This window comes from Danio rerio, chromosome 1 (genome assembly GCF_052040795.2).
Source record: "Danio rerio strain M-AB ecotype USA chromosome 1, GRCz13ab, whole genome shotgun sequence".
Classification (NCBI taxonomy): domain Eukaryota; kingdom Metazoa; phylum Chordata; class Actinopteri; order Cypriniformes; family Danionidae; genus Danio; species Danio rerio.
Window position 1 is genome coordinate 47146486 of NC_141021.1, and position 17227 is coordinate 47163712.

The following is a 17227-nucleotide window of genomic DNA, read 5'->3' on the forward strand; positions in this document are numbered from 1 at the left end:
CCCCCCAGAGAAGAATCGCCAGCCAAAAGTAAAGTACATTTGTCAAAAAAAAATCTTGTAAAACAGGTAAGTCCAGTGATCTAATGAATTCCTTCCGGGACTTTCCAGTTAATTTCGGCACTTCAACTTTGATCATCAAATCTCACTCATGCTCAACTTTCAAAGACGGACACATGGTAACACTACAATAACAGTACATGAATAATCCAATTCACCTTTATTTCTGTAGCGCTTTTACAGTAAAGATTGTGTCAAAGCATCTTCACATAGAAGATCATAGTAAATTGAAACAGTGTCAGTCCAGTTTTCAATGTTTCAATTCAGTTTAGCTCAGTTCATAGTGGTTTAATAATCACTACTGGGAGTCCAAACACTGAAGAGCAAATCTATCGATGCGCAGCTCTACAGATCCCAAACCATGCAAGCCAGTGGCGACAGCGCCGATAAAAAAACTTCACCAACTGGCGAAAGTGAATAATTAAAAAACCTCAAGAGAAAGCAGGCTCGGTTGGGCACGACCATTTCTCCTACGGCCAAACTTCTTGTGCAGAGCTGCAGTCTAGGCGCCGAAGGCTGGAGAATGCTGGACCTCAGTGCAGACTCGTCTTTCCCCGGAGCATCACAGGAATCTCATGCTTTCCACTCTGCCTCTCTGCTTGACGGTTGGTCTCACGTGTCTTTTCACCCGCGTTTGTAGTTCTAATCGAATTCACATCCAACGCACAATGTACTGTGGGCAATGTCAGCGGTTAGAGTGTGGACGGTTCTACACTTAAAATTTTGACTGGAAATAGTAAACCAGCCGGGAACCTATGACTTACTCTTTTCAACATACTACGATTTGGGACATGCTAATTCTATATTTAAATACTATTTAGGATGGATAGTATACAGACAGGGACGTAGCAAGTGTTCTTGTTTCTGTTTATTCAGATGGCAAAGTTAGTTAGTATCGTCAGCAGTACTCTGAGTTTTTAGAAACATACCTTATTCAAAATGATTTAGTTACTAAGTTTACAGTACGATAATATCACTACAATATTATGGACTGAAAGATCTGCTGCAAATGCTGCTTTCCGAAAGTAAACATGTAAACACTTTAATCAAACTATTACCGTCGTGTTGGATTTTCGCCGCATTTTGTGACAGGATAGTCAATGCACGACTGTCTTTACCTACTGAGTGTCTGCATCTACCGTAAAATGCAGAGGTTTTTTTTTCTCCTATTAGGCGTGCGGTATCAAAAATTCCACTAAAACAACACTCTTCCTGCAGTTCCTCGCATCCAATATGTCATTTGTCTTGCATGAAATGTTTCTGAATAAAAGTGAAAGTGCCAAACTGCAGTTAAAGTCGACACTACAAGAATGAAACATGAAACTCTGGAGGAAATGTAAATAGTGCGGTGATGCAATGACTAATTGAATTATGTGCTATAACATGTAAAACAGGACCATGAACGAAACATTCAAAAAGCAACTCATGTAAACACCTTAATCCTAATATTGGCTAATTCAGATTAAGACAAAAAAAATTTGAATACTGATGTCCATGTAAACGAAATCACTGTCGTTCTCCTCTGCGTCTGTGTTTGTGTTGCCGGTGTAAAAATCAGCTGTAGCGCACATAAGGAAACTCCCCTTTTCACGCAAACCCTTCCCTCTTTCGCCACTTGCGACTCCCACCATACAAAGCAGGACCTATTTTCCTGACGTTTTTCAAACTATGTGAAAACACCCTGCTGAGACATGAGGGCTTCACGGCCCTTAAAAGATGAATTAATGGTGATGTGCTCCTCCAAGTAAAGTCATGACATAATTATACATTAACAGCTCGTGAGTTTATATTGGTTACATTTAGCTTAAACTTGAATGTTAATTAATACATTAATTAGCATGTACTAACACGAAATAAAGGTGGCTGTTATTCACACATGAACTCTTAGGACTCATGTTGTAGTTAAAGTTAGTTCATGATTAGTGCTCGCCTTAATTTATCATTAATTCATAATAAAGAAGTGTTTAGTTTACATATTAGCACATTATTATTAATTGGGGCGACGTAGTGGCGCAGTAGGTAGTGCTGTAACCTCACAGCAAGAAGGTCGCTGGTTCGGACCTCGGCTCAGTTGGCGTTTCTGTGTGGAGTTTGCATGTTCTCCCTGCGTTCGCATGGGTTTCCTCCGGGTGCTCCGGTTTCCCCCATAGTCCAAAGACATGCGGTACAGGTGAATTGAGTAGGCTAAAATGTTCGTAGTGTATGAGTGTGTGCGTGAATGAGGTTGTGTGGATGTTTCACAGAGATGGGTTGCAGCTGAAAGGGCATCCGCTGCGTAAAAAACATGCTGGATAAGTTGGCGGTTCATTCCGTTGTGGCAACCCCAGATTAATAAAGGGACTAAGCCGACAAGAAAATGAATGAATGAATGAACCACATCATTATTTATGTACTGTAGGTGTTACCAGCACATGCTTACAGTCACAGGTTAATTGTTAATGCAAGAGCTGTGAATCTGAGACCAATCCAAATCTGTGGTACAACAGTGCCTGATTGATCTTTATACTGGAGTAAAAACAGTGCATTTTCAATATGGCAGTGTTGAATTCTGGATGCTCTGTGTTTAGCAAAGCAAAATATGTAAAGCTGCACAGTGAGGAATATTTTGTTTAAATATTTTGAAGTCACATTTTAATTTTTAACATTAGGCATGTTTTAGCTCATATTTTAAAGGCATAGATTACCAAAAATATATATAATTTCTCTCTATTTAATCGTCCTAGAGTGGTTACAAAGCTTTTTGACTTGAATTTTTTTCTGTTGAACACATTTTTAGGGAAGCTAAAAACTTGTAATACAACACACTTCCGTGGTACAAATACTACAGGTGTAAATTGTTGTTTCCAGCATTTTTCAAAATGACTTATTTTGTGTTTAATAGAAAAATCAATCAGGTTTGTGAGAATTAAGTGAAGGGTAAGTAAATGATGACAGAATGTTCATTTTTTGAGTGAACTACCCCTTTAAATAGTACAAGGTGTAACTTGCATATAGTTATTCCTGAGTAAATTAATATTATCAAGATAATCGAACTTCAAGCGATCTCCCCTGCTCAGTGAACACTGTTTAGGAAGCTGTCAATCGGCACTAAAGCTACTGTAGCCTACTGTCAACCAATTGAAGGGCGCTACTGGCCATCACGTGGTCTAGACTGCGGAAACAGCCTTGCGTGTACTTTGTCACAGATACTTTGTACACAATACTCCACGTGTTTAAGTACAGTCGCTGAAACAGAAGTTCTAATTCATCTGAAAATGACCCTGTCAGCTGCCGTCCACGTTCTCATACCTTTCCTGCTTTGCATTGCGCTCGCAAACACTCATATTTTCGACAAAGTTTTGGTGGACGTCAGTTATGATCACTACGCGGAGAAGAAAGTCGACAACCTCCCTGCCTTCCTGGCCATGCCGTTTAACTGCCTGATAAACGTAGGCTACATATTATTGGCGATCTATTGGCTCTTGCAACGGATGCCGGATGGTAAGAGCAACCGAGCGGCTGCCTACAGTAAAGAGGTGTTTGCGCTGATGGCGCTGGCCTACGGGCCGGTGCAGTGGATCCGCCTGGCCACCCTGCGGCGCGCGCCCTCCGTCCTGGACCAGTGGTTCACTTTACCTATTTTTGCATGGGTGCTGGTGTGGTGTCAAGTGATTGATAAGGGTTGGTCATCTCGCTATGCTTTAATGGTGGAGTCGTGCTCTCTGCTCAGCTACGGGCTGTCTCTCCTGCACCCCCGGGGCTTTGAGGCGGCTCTGGGTCTCCACATCGCCTCCGCCGCGTTTGCAGGCGTCCGCGCGCAGCTCAGACACGGAGACTCGGCGTCCATGCGCTACTTCTGCTTGGCTTTGCTCTCCTGCGCCGGTTTCGTGGTTTTGAAGCTTCTGGATCATCATCTCGCCGAGTATTGGATGTTTCAGACTCTCACCGGTCATTTCTGGTCCAAAGTTTGCGACATTCTGCAGTTTCATTACAGTTTTTGCTTTCTCACGCGCCTCAGTGAAAATGCACACAAACGCTCTTCATAAATGCTCTTTTGTAACATTTAATGAGAACAGAGTACTTAGAAGACAATTAACTTTGCATTAACAAATACTTATTAGCTTGTCACGCCACTGACACACGTAGCTATATTACTACAGAATACAGATGTGTAATTATTACTGTGAACACAATCGTAAAACCAGCGGGTCATCATTTTAAAGGGGTAGTTCACCCAAAAATGAACATTTCCTCATGCTATACTCAAACTCGAATGATTCTAAACTTGGACAGGGGTGTCCAGACTCGGTCCTGGAGCGCCGTTGTCCTGCTGAGTTTAGCTCCACTTGGTTCAACACATCTGCCAGGAAGTTTCTAGTAAGAGCTTGATTAGCTGGTTCAGGTGTGTGTGTTGACGCTAAACTCTCCTGCACTGAGTTTGGAGAAAAGCATAGTAACAAAACATACGTTGGAAGTCAATGGCTGCTTTTTTTCCAGCAGCACTCTTCAGTAGGCATGGGACCATAACTTATCAAAGTATGCCAGGGTTTGGAAACGTCAAGATTTTAAAACCACTAAAATTTTCTGCAATACCGTTCCTATAGTATGTGTTTGTTTTTTTTATTAACTTTTTTTTGTTTGTTTGTTTGTAAGGAAAAATAGTATCTCCAGCAGAGATCTCCAAACATGCCACTTTAAATTGTAAAAATATCTGTTTTTGAAATAAATGAAGACAACAGAAGTCAATGATTTATTTGAATTATTTGAATTATTTATCCGGCAGCTAGCTCTCTGCAACTCTCACATGGTCGCCCACTGAAGCTAAGCAGGGCTGCGCCCGGTCAGTACCTGGATGGGAGACCACATGGGAAAGCTAGGTTGCTGCCGGAAGTGGTGTTAGTGAGGCCAGCAGGGGGCGCCCAACCTGCGGTCTGTGTGGGTCCTAATGCCCCAGTATAGTGACGGGGACGCTATACTGCTCAGTGAGCGCCGTCTTTCGGATGAGACGCTAAACCGAGGTCCCGACTCTCTGTGGTCGTTAAAAATCCCAGGATGTTCTTCGAAAAAGAGTAGGGGTTTAACCCCGGCATCCTGGCCAAATCTGCCCACTGGCCTTTGTCCATCATGGCCTCCTAACCATCCCCATATTCAATTGGCTGCATCACTGTCTCCTCTCCACCAATCAGCTGGTGTGTGGTGTGCGGTCTGGCGCAAAATGGCTGCCGTCGCGTCATCCAGGTGGATGCTGCACACTGGTGGTGGATGAGGAGATTCCCCCCACTGTGTAAAGCGCTTTGAGTGCCCAGAAAAGCGCTATATAAATGTAAGGAATTATTATTATTATTATTATTTAGCCTGACATGTTTACTGCTCCAAAATATCTTAAATGTTTTTTAAAAATAAAATATTTTGTGTTCAAAAGAGAAAAAAGTTTTTGTTTTTACCCAAACATTTCAAAAAGAGCATATTTTAGAGCAGTAATCACAATACCGTGATACTGTGATATTTTTAGCCAAGGTTATCATACCGTCAGAATCTTATTCCGGCCCCTGCCTACTCTTCAGTAAATCTTCCTTTATATTCAAAAGAAGAAAGAAACCGGTTTTGAACAAATGGTGGATAAGTATGGCAGAATTTAAATTTTTTTGAATAAACTATTCCTTTAATGATGATCCAAACAGACTGAAACTTTGCAATTAATGTGAAATAATGTAATGATATTCAGATCAGATTTGAACTCTGGTCAGTTTCTCAGTGTTCTCTCCATTTCTGCGGAAATTGAAGTACAAGGTCTACACACAAGTCCTTAGTTAAGAACTTCCAACTGTTGTTTATTTTGGGGTCAAGTGTTTGTGTCTAGATCTAATGAGAAAGCTAATTTAGTGAAACTAAAATGATTGTAATTTATTTGTGAAAATAAAATGTCAAAATATCTTTAATTGCCATGCTGCATTTTTATATACAAATTAAACCTTTATATTTAATAAATACTTGAGAGAAAATGATCGTATGGGTAAACAAATAGGTTAAATCTATTGTTTTGAAGGACAAAGTATAAGTTTTTGAATAATTTGTATTTTGGGGCTGATCTGTCATCCTTAAATGGCAGTGTTTTAATATAAATGAGTATTTTAATACATGTTGTCAAATGGCACTTAAATAAATGCCTTAAAAAGTTTTTACAATGAATGACATTGCTGTCTTTTGTAAATCAATGTAAAAAATGCAGTAATTATTTTTTATTATTATTTTTTGTCGTTTTTTTTTTTTTTCACAGAAACAAATCAAATATTGTAATGCATGTTAATAATCCTCAAAGTTCAATCCTCGTAATGCCAGTGAGCACCGGCTCTGGAAAAGTAGCTCTCCTTCTGTGCCACATCAAAATGAGCACTGCTCGCCGGAAGTCTTTATTTGTGAGGTAGATGAAGGGGTTTAGACAACAGTCCAGATACGCCATTACTGACGACAGTGACCGCAGCCAGGCTGGAGACGGGGACAGATCAAGCCTGCCAAGAAGAACCAACTAACAGGACAACAAGAACGAAAAACTGTTAAGGGGAAAACTCATCCAGTAAAGCCTCTGACATAAAGACTCTTAAAAACACACAGATCAGAACACTAATAGCTTATAGTATGCTCTTTTAAAATGTCATGGCATTATTTGCACTGTTATCTTTATTCATGGTACATTTATCAGCCAGTTGCTTAATATTTTAATACTAGTACATATAAATTTAAAGATTTTAAAGTTCCCAAGAGCTCATATCTTTTTTAAATGTGCTGTCTAAATAAGAACTATTAACTTTTTCAGAGTTCAAACTAAAATGAACTATAGTTTCTAAAGAATAAGAACTATTATCTTTTTTAAATTACTATAATGAATAAGAACTATTATCATTTATTTATGACTAATAAGAACTATTATCTTTTTTTTTAAATACTATAACTAATAAATAAAAAACATTCTTTTTTTAAATTACTATTACTAATGAATAAGTATTATCTTTTAATAATGACTATCTAATGACGATTATCTTATAACTAATGAATAAGAACTATTTAAAAAAAAATTCATTACTATAACTTCAGTGGCGCAGTAGGTAGCACGATCGCCTCACAGCAAAAGGATAGCTAATTCACCCTCGGCTGGGTCAGTTGTCGTTTCTGTGTGGAGTTTGCATGTTCTCCCTGTGTTCGCGTGGGTTTCCTCCAGGTGCTCTGATTTCCCCTACAGTCCAAAGACATGCTGTGTAGGTGAATTGGCTAAGCTAAATTGTCCGTAGGTATGAGTGTGTATGGATGTTTCCCAGAGATGGGTTGCAGCTAGAAGGGCATCCGCTGCGTAAAACATATGCTGTATAAGTTGGCGGTTTATTCCGCTGTGGCGACCCTGGATTAATAATGGGGACTAAGCCGAAAAGAAATCAATGAATAATTACTATATCTAATGAATAAGAACTATAATCTTGTTTTAATTACTGTATCTAAATAAGAACAACTATTATCCTCTAAAAATAAAGTTAAAAATAAGAACGTGTACGGGTGTTTCCCAGTACTGGGTTGCAGCTGGAAGGGCATCCACTGAGTAAAACATATGCTGGATAAATTAGCGGTTCATTCTACTGTGGCGACAAAGCTAAAGGAAAAAGATTGAATGAATGGAGAAAAAGAACTATAATCTTTAAATAGATTAAGAACTGTTAGATAAGAACTGTTTGGTATCTTCAAAATTGTAGTTTTTGATGGATAAGAACTATTTTCTTTTTTATTTAGCGTGTAAAGAAAAATAACCGTTATTCTTTAAAATGTTCTAGAATCTAAAGAATTAGAACTACTGTCTTTTTTTTTAATTTAGTGTATAAAAACTATAAGAAATATTATCTGTTTTTAAGATGTAGTATGTAAAGAATAAGAACTATTCTCATTTTAAATATAAAGAATCTGAAAAATAAGACTGATATATTTCTTTAAATGTGGTATCTAGATCATTTTATAGACTGTTTATTGCTTTGAAAAATGTAGGATCTAAAGAATAAGAACTATAACCTTGAAAAAAGTAGTATCTTAAGAATCTCAAAAATATATTAAAACAATAATTCATTCATTTTTCTTAGGCTTGATCCCTTATTTATCAAGGGTCGCCACAGTGGAATGAACCGCCAACTATTCAAGTAGATGTTTTTCGCAGCAGATGCAACCAAGCACTGGGACACACCAGACGCTCTCTCATTAACACACACTTATATTATGGCCGGTTTTGTTTACCCAATTCATCTCAGAGACAACATGCAAACTCCACACAGAAATGCCAACTGGCACAGCCGGGACTGACACCAGCGACCTTCCAGCTGTTAGGCAACAGTGCTAACCACTGAGCCACCGTGCTGCTATATTAAAATATACTAATATATTTAAATGAATATACAAAAATAAGATATTAATATGTTTTTGCAATTAAATATTGCCATAAACAAGCTCTTCTCACCTCAGAAGCAGCAAATGGAGCGTAACAGAAGAGATAGACGATCACCAGCAGTGGTGTGATTGAGGACAGGTCTTCCCGACTGCAAACACAACAAATGTGGAAATACACATTAATAATAAAGAGCCCGAAATGAAATATACAAACACCTGTGTTTACCGCTTCTGACCTGCGGGAGTCTTTCCTGTAGCCTGCACACGTGAGGATGGAGTAGGAGAAGATGAGGAGGAGCGGGATGAAGATGCAGATGGAGAAAGCACAGAGGATGTAAACCATCATGTCTGAATAGCTGCTCTCCCAGAAGACTGCGCACAGCATTTCAGCAGAATCATACCTGATCACATCATATACACGGTTTATTCCCATCATGGATGCATCCACATTTTAATATAGTTTATTCTATATCGGGCTCACTTTATCCAGTCATAAACTACTGGCACTGCTCCAAATATGGTTCCAGTGGCCCATGATGCTGCACATGCTATCGCCATGACCACAGACAGTCTGGTGCCTTTAGATGGGATGTCCATAAACCTCTGAACACAGAGCAGAGCTGAGGACAAGAAAGAGAATAGAAAGAAATATAAATGTTAATTAATTCAAATAGAAAAAGAGGCCTTCAATAAATATTGATAAACCATTATTCATTTATAAAATAAGAAACAAAGCAAGCTGAGAACAAATGATGATTTAACTGTGAGTAATCAAGGAGTAGAATATTCAGAATAGCTTTGCTTTCTAATCATTTAAATTAATACATAAATCTTTATCTTGGTTGCATGTGAACAAATTTGGAACAAAGAGAAAATATTAGTTGGGGCATCATTTACTAAAAATGTATAATAAAATGTGTACCTTTTAAAAAAACATACATTGAAGAAAAACATACATTTTATTATTAATTTAATTTATTTACAAAAATCCACAAATAATCCCAAACTGAGGAGAAGAGATGAAATTATGATTCATATATCATTAATATTTGACAACATTAATAATATACATAGATATTAATTAAAGTAATCTGATTCTCAGAATATTTTAAAATAACCTTTTAAATAATTTTTTAAAGTTTTTTTTTTTTTAAACCTGTTTACTTTTTGCCCTATATGTATTAATATTATATATCTGTGATATAGCTGCGAGTTCAAATCAAGCAGTATTTCAGAAACAGCTGATCTACAGGAATTTTCATGCACAGCCATCTCTAGGTTTTAAAGAGAATGGTCTGAAAAAGAGAAAATATCCAGTGAGCGGCAGTTCTGTGGGCACAAATGCCTTGTAGATCCCAGAGGTCAGAGGAGAATGGCCACTTTCTGTACTTAAATGGCCTCCACAGTCACCAGACTCAATCCAATAAAGCATCTTTTGAGATGTGGTGGAACAGGAGATCCGCATCATGGATGTGCAGTCGACAAATCTGCAGCAACTGCGTGATGCTATCATGTCAATGTGGACCAAAATCTTTGAGGAATATTTCCAGTGCCATGTTGAATCTATGCCACGAAGGATTAAGGCAGTTCTGGAGGCAAAAGGGGGTCCAACTCAGTACAAGTAAGGTGTACCTAATAAAGTGGCCGATGTGTCTGTACAGGATATATGCACAAGACTTATTTAATCACTACACTCTCCGAATTAAAGGTACAAACTCTTTGTAACTTTTGTACTATCCAGGTGGATATCCCTTTAGGTTACACCTTTTCTGTGATGTACAAATACTTTTTAGGTATTAATTTGTACCGTCAATGATCTGTTAGGAGCAAAAATATACCTAAAGATACCACCCCAGTGACAGATTTTGTACCTTTATTTCTGAGAGTGTATATCAGGATATATCCTGTGTCCAGTGCACCTGCTTGCAGCCATTCAGTGTGTACAAAGGGTTGTTTATTTGCTCCTTATTGCTAATGACAAAGGAAGCAGTATTTGTTTAGACATGCATCCCACAGAAGTAATGAACACTTGAGTCCACAGTTCAGTGTCGTACCTAAGCTTCCAATGGAGGAGGTGATGAAGGTGAACTTCAGCAGACTCACCACCTCACACCACGGTGAAACCTGACCGGCGCTCAGCACTGCTAACAGAGAGCCGCAGATGATGAGGACAGAACACAAGAAATCCGAGAGCGTGAGACTGAAGAGCGGCAGCCAGTAACGGCACTCAAAATGCTCTTTACACTGTAGGAAAAAACAACAACATCAGTAAATGAAAGCATTGGTGTATGAATCTTTCTAGATGAAGGTGAAACACTGCAGGCGAAAACATCCAGTTTTGATATTTCTTCAGTTTAAGGTTAAGAAAAAAATCAAAATACATTCTTGAGTGCTTCTTCTGCACTGTTAGACTTTACCGCAACTTTACAGTTTTCTTTTTACCGCAAAAACACCTAGTAAAATACCACATGCATTCTTTACCAGTTCACTACTGTAATATGCACTGCACTGTGGGTCATTTAAAAACTTTTACAGTGACTTACTGCATATTAGGAATTAACGGTATTCTACTGTAATCAGAATAGTCAAGGACTGCTACTGTAGTTGAAGACAAACATGAGGCCGTTAATGAAAATGTTAATATATTGAATGCCATAATAAACACTAAAAATTAAGGTTTTGTACTGCTAAAATGTAAATAAATGACAGTAAAAGTACTGTAAAAATTGTTATACAGTAAAACTAAAATGTGGTAAAAGACAATTCACTATAGAAAGAAGTTGTGGTAAAGTTGTTTTACTGTAAAATGAAATTGCGGTAGGGCTCCTGCTACTGTAAAACATTTACTTGTAAGTTACTGTAAAGGAGCAATTACGGTAATTTGCTGCAACAGTGATGCCAGTATAAGTAACCACAAAATACAATAAAATGTCTGACAGTGTGTCTATTTAATATTCAGTATGCTGTAAAAAATGTCTGTCATTTCAACAGTAAAAAACAGTTACCTGTAGAAGTTTCTTTGATACTACGGTGAATAACCGTGATTTGACTTCAATTTCCTGCATGACACTTCACATTTTTGCCTTTTTTGCTGACTTCATGTTCTTTTTAGTGATTTATAAACAGTGATGTACATTACAGTTTTGAGTTTCATTTTATAACTTTTACAGTGACTTACTGCATATTAGGAATTGGCGGTATTCTACTGTAATCAAAGTAGTCAAGTACTGCTACTCTAGTTGAAAACGAAATGAGACCATTAATGAAAATTTGGAATATACTGAATGCAATAGTAAATACTAAAAACAAAGGTTTTGTACTGTGAAATGTAAAAGTACTGTAAAAAAATGTTATACAGTAAAACTAAAATGTGGTAAAAGACATTTCACCATAAAAAGAAGTTGTGGTAAAGCTGTTTTACTGTAATTGAAATTGTGGTAGGGCTCCTGCTATGTAAAACACATTTACTTGTAAGTAACTGTAAAGGAGCAGTTGCGGCAACTTGCTGACACAGTCCTGCCAGTATAAGTGACCAAACAAATACAATAAAATGTCTAACAGTGTGACTCTGTGTATTCTGTGAGTTCAACAGAAAAACCTGTAGAAGTTTCTTTAATAATACAGTAAATAACTGTAAACTGCCTTTCTTAAAATTCCCTGCATGACACTTTACATTTATGCCTTTTTGTTGACATTGTGTTCTTTTTAGAGATGTACATTAAACACTGATAAACATAAGAGTTTTGTGTCATTTTAATTTCTTTGATTGTTCTCTAGTGTAAATGTGTAGATTGTAGACAAGTGTAAATTTCTATTAGAATTTATTTCTTAAAATGAGTTTTATTCTGCACAAAATCACCCTTAAACCAAAATATACCTTATACATATTGATATTCTGAAGATTTTTACTGAAGAATTTGTTCATACTTAATTTAACTGATTATAAAAATGACAAGAAAAAAGAAAATCAGGTCTTCTGCACTGCACTCTCAGAAATAAAAGTATGCGAGCTGTCTCTGGGGTGGTCCCTTTACGAAAGGTACAAATTTGAACCCAAAAGGGCCATCTTAATACCTCAACGGTACATTAGTGCCTAATAAGTACAAAAGTGTTCCTCTTAAAATTTGTGGGTACTAATATATACTTTTGAGGTACCAATATGGACCCTTCAGGTACAAATGTATACCCTTTAAAAAGGTATTACCCCAGTGACAGCTCACATACCTTTATTTGAGAGTGTATGATAAAAACCCCTCGCTTATGTGTGATCTAATGTTCTGATTTTTGTGTAAGAAATGTATGAAAATCAGCACAAATTTAACTTAATAGTGCCTTGTTTTTATATTTAAACATTTACATCTAAACATTTTACAAAAACATCTGTCAATTAATCAGCTGAGGGAGTACATATGGTGTTAATTTTTAAAATCTTATTCACCTGCAGTGTCTTGCCTTTCTAAATGATATATTAGTCTTACCACAACTTTGACTATCAAAACCAGCGCATTTCCCAAAACACCAAATACCATCTCAGTGGTGAGAACAGGAGCAAGTAAAGACTTCTCAAAGGCAGACAAAAAACTCTCCTCTGATTCCGCTGTGTTATTTGAAGTGTTCACTGGAAAGAATAAAAATAATTACAAAATTTTTCTTGATCAACATTCAAACTCGTGGTATTTTCGACATTTACTGATACAATTTTAAAATCAAATTTGTATTCATTTTGTATAATTTAATGCACTGTGAACTAAAAAGAACATAAATGAGAAAATAAAGTAGTTAAGTAACATAAAGGTTGACCAATGTTGCAAATAGTATACAGTTGTTTTAACAAATTTGACCTTATTATAAATCTTCCTACAGATCTATATCTTCAAATAAATGAACAATTAAATAAATAAGTAAATAAATAAATAAATGTTATTTTTTAAAGCTCATTTCTACATTTAATAATACAATTTAAAAATAAAAAATGAATTTTTTTATTGTGCCGAGAGCTAAAATGAACAAAACCCATGCAAAAAAATGTTGTTAAATAACATAAAGGTTAAGCAATGTTGCAGATATATAGTGCTAATAGAAAATGTCAACTAATGCAACGTTAAAAATGTTAGCTTTAAAATAAAAAATTACCGTCATATGTTGTAAAAAGCAAATAAAAGAAATGAATTATTGAATATTTAAACAAACATTGTAAAATTTAGCATTAAACATTAGCAGTTATTTGTTTAATACAATTTTAATATAATAAAAAAATTTTATTATTTTATATTATATTTTTATTTAAACTTTTTTTAATGCACTGAAAGCTAAAATAATCAAAACTGAGCAATTCTTTTAATTCAATGTATAATGCTCTTTTTAACAATGCCTATTTAAAATATAACTTTCGTATGTTTTAGAAAAGCAAAATGAATTAATTAATGAATAAATTAATTAATTAATTTTAATTTCTTAATGCTAATTTCTGCATTTATTAATACAATTTAAATATAAATAATTGTGTTTTTTAATGTGCTGTGAGCTAAAATGAACAAAACCCAAACAAAAAAATGTTGCAAAATAACATAAAGCTTAAGCAATGTTGCAGATATAAGTACTATAGAAAATGTTAACTAATGCAATGTTAGCTTTATAATTAAATATTAGCGTCATATGTTTTGAAAGGCAGATAAAATTTAATTATAAATTTATTTAAACATGTAATAATACAATTTTAATAGAAATATTACATTTTTAATGCACTGTGAGAGCTAAAATGATCAAAACTGAGCAATTCTTTTAACTAAATAAGCAATGTTGCAAATATACATTGCTAACATAAATGTTAACTAATGATTCTTGATAACAATGATAGATCATTTAAAATAGAGCTTTCTTATGTTTTAGAAAAGCAAAATGAACGAATTATTATAGAAATAAATAAGTAAATGTTAATTTCTAAATGATAATTTCTACATTTCATGATACAATTTAAATATACATAATTGTGTTTTTTAATGTGCTGTGAGCTAAAATGAGCAAAACCGACCGAAAAATGTTGTTAAATAACATAAAGGTTAAGCAATGTTGCAATTAAATAGTGCTATTGAAAATGTTAACTAATGCAACATTAAAAATGTTAGCTTTATAATAAAACATTAGCTTCATATGTTTTAAAAGGCACATAAAACACATGAATAATTGAATGATTAAATAAACAAACAAATAAATGTTTAATTGTAATGCTACATTTTACATTTAATAATACAATTTTAAAACAGATTAAACTTAATGCATTGTAAAAGCTAAAATGATCAAAATTCTTTTAATTATATCTTAAATATAAACATTAGGGTTAAGCAATGTTGCAAATATACATTGCTAACAGATAATGTTAACTGAAGCCCTTGATAACAATTGTAGCCTATTTAAATATTGCTTTCATTTGTTTTAGAAAAGAAAAATTAATTAATTATTAAATAAATAAATAATCTGTTGAATAGATTTAATTTTTTTTTCATCCATTTAAAGTTACATTTACATTTAGTTTAGACTTATCTAGTGTATATGTCTCAGCTATCTAACATCATGACAACAAAAAGACGCAAACAAGATAAAAAAAGATGAATTTTCCAATGTAACTGAATGAATAAATAAAATGAGTAGAACTTTAGCTTAAAACAAGACGATATAAAAGTTAAAACTTAATACTGAAATGCTTAATAAAAGCTGCAATAAATAAAACGGCATATAATATCATTCACAGAACATCACAGGTAAAGCTGTTTGACTTACTTTGTCAGCGAAGCAGAGATCTGACTATAATCCTGACAGTTATCAAAAGGAAAGCTTCACACTGGGTTGTATGGTGGAAATGTGATACTGAGAGCACTGAAGTCTGTGATTACGTGGAGACAGACGTCACTGCTTTCTTCAATTAAACTTTTCCTGCTTCATTAAGCTTTAACCATAAAACACCTATTCAGCTTTTTTCACAGTACAGCATCAATGACTGATTATAACAGAGCATTAAAGGGCACTTATGATGAGAATCATCTTTTGTAAGCTGTTTGGACAGAACTGTGTAGGTATAGTGTATCCACAGACATATTGGAGTGATAGAAACACAATAAGTCTCTTTTTTTAAATTTCCTGATGTAAAATAGGATACAACTCCCAGTTTGAGGCCCACCGCAACGTGATGTATGAGTGCGGTTTTCCCACCCACCACATTGACTGACAGCTGCGTATTAACATGTCTCAATAGCAATATGTATAATCATATTAGCAAGACAGGATGTGCACAAAGCAACTGGGATTAAAAGATCTGTTCAGCGCTCTGTGATCATCAATTATCAACATTTTTAAAATGTTGGTAATGATTTACAGCGATTTTACCATCTTTACTTTATCTCCACAGCTGCATGTCAGTAGAATTATAAAAGAAGACGCTTCAATCTCAGTTTGTGGACATTAAATCAGGTTTGTTTTGTATATTAACATAACGGATATCCATACAACAGTGGATATTAACGTGTATCCAGTCACATTTGTCGTGCAAAAACAGTGCACAGTTAAACGTGCACACTGTGTGGAGAGGGGTCTGGATGCAGCTCTGGTGCAGTGCAATCTGAGCTGCATCTGATGCTTTTTAATGTGCTCACCTAACCCCACCCCTAACCCTACCTGTCACAGTGACATCACTCACTTCATTGAGCGGATTGTGTCTGACTCCATCACGAGTGATGCAATCTCAGCTTGCATCATAAAGGCTGCATCCAGACACTATCAGCTTGTTAAGTGGTGACGTGTTGGTGATGTATATAATACTGTTTCCGGGTCCAAGCCGCCATTCATTTGAGTGGAGAAATCATTCGTTTATGATCCCGTTTTATTCCTATCACACATTAAAGTTAATTTTATATAAACTCATAGTGTACACAACAATCTCTGGGCTTGCTGCATAACAAATACCAAAATTTTAACAATTTATAAAAAAGCGAATCACTTTCTGGCCATCGGATATTAGGCATGAACATATATATTGCGTTCATGATTTTCGAAAGTATTAAATCGCTTTGTTAACGTTTATTATTACCATTTCATGAGTCTCCCCATACAGTTGAATAGAGCGCTTGGACCCGGAAGCCGCTTCGCGTGACGTCACACTTAACAAGCGGATTGGCTGTGTGTGTGTTTGTGAGTGCGTGAACTTTGTAATGACATTGTGTGTGACTCATCGTTGCAGAAAGGCTTGAATTAACTCCACAACAAATAATTTTAATCATTGGGAAAGTTCTTACGATAGTATTTTTCACAAACTTCACATGAGATCTGCTTCCTTCATGTCTGTCACAGTGCTGTTTATCTGACACAGCTGAAGACTTAGACACACTCTGACAGGCACGGAAACGGTGGGCGGGAAGAACAAGGATTAAAGGCACAGGCCTCAAAAACAGCTAAAAGATGCTCAGAGCTGAAAGTTACAAACTTCTGAAAGGTTTAATAAATATTCTGATGGGCGTTTTAGGCTGAAACTTTATAGACACAATCTGGAGACACAAAAGGCTTATCTTAAATCTAGGAAAAGGGGTAAAATAGGTGCCCTTTAATAAAAGAGAGAGAAACAATCTCTTTTAAGTACTTAAACGGCATAATCTTCATGTTCGTCTAAACCTATTATTGTCAAACTGATGCCAGAATTCAGAAGTTTTGAAAAATTTTTACACTGAAGGATCAAAGCTGTGTTAGAAGTACATTTTATTGAATTGCATATGTAATATAAACATTA

General features: G+C 35.6%; 2 protein-coding genes across 2 annotated transcripts; one reads left to right on the forward strand and one right to left on the reverse strand.

Moving 5' to 3' along the window:
• Nucleotides 1-3235: 3235 nt before the first annotated feature.
• On the forward strand, nt 3236-4782 carry tmem187 (transmembrane protein 187). Its single transcript, XM_087237562.1, has one exon. The coding sequence runs from the start codon at nt 3312-3314 to the stop codon at nt 4080-4082; it is 771 nt and encodes a 256-aa protein (XP_087093688.1). The 5' UTR covers nt 3236-3311; the 3' UTR covers nt 4083-4782.
• Nucleotides 4783-5958: 1176 nt separating this feature from the next.
• si:dkey-9i23.8 lies at nt 5959-15397 on the reverse strand. Its single transcript, XM_087237561.1, has 7 exons — nt 15232-15397; nt 12933-13072; nt 10509-10698; nt 8936-9074; nt 8691-8855; nt 8525-8603; nt 5959-6562 (listed from the first exon to the last, which is right to left on the reverse strand). Coding segments are annotated over exons 1-7 (927 nt in total). The 5' UTR covers nt 15233-15397; the 3' UTR covers nt 5959-6349.
• Nucleotides 15398-17227: the final 1830 nt, after the last annotated feature.

Bases quoted from the DNA above. Each gene is read 5' to 3' on its own strand.
- tmem187 (XM_087237562.1), top strand. From the start codon at position 3,312: ATGACCCTGTCAGCTGCCGTCCACGTTCTCATACCTTTCCTGCTTTGC.
- si:dkey-9i23.8 (XM_087237561.1), bottom strand. The intron at 9,075-10,508 runs GTACGACACTGA...TCTTGTCCTCAG, and splicing joins CTCCTCCATTGGAAGCTTAG to CTCTGCTCTGTGTTCAGAGG. The intron at 6,563-8,524 runs GTGAGAAGAGCT...TTGTCCTGTTAG, and splicing joins CTCCATTTGCTGCTTCTGAG to TTGGTTCTTCTTGGCAGGCT.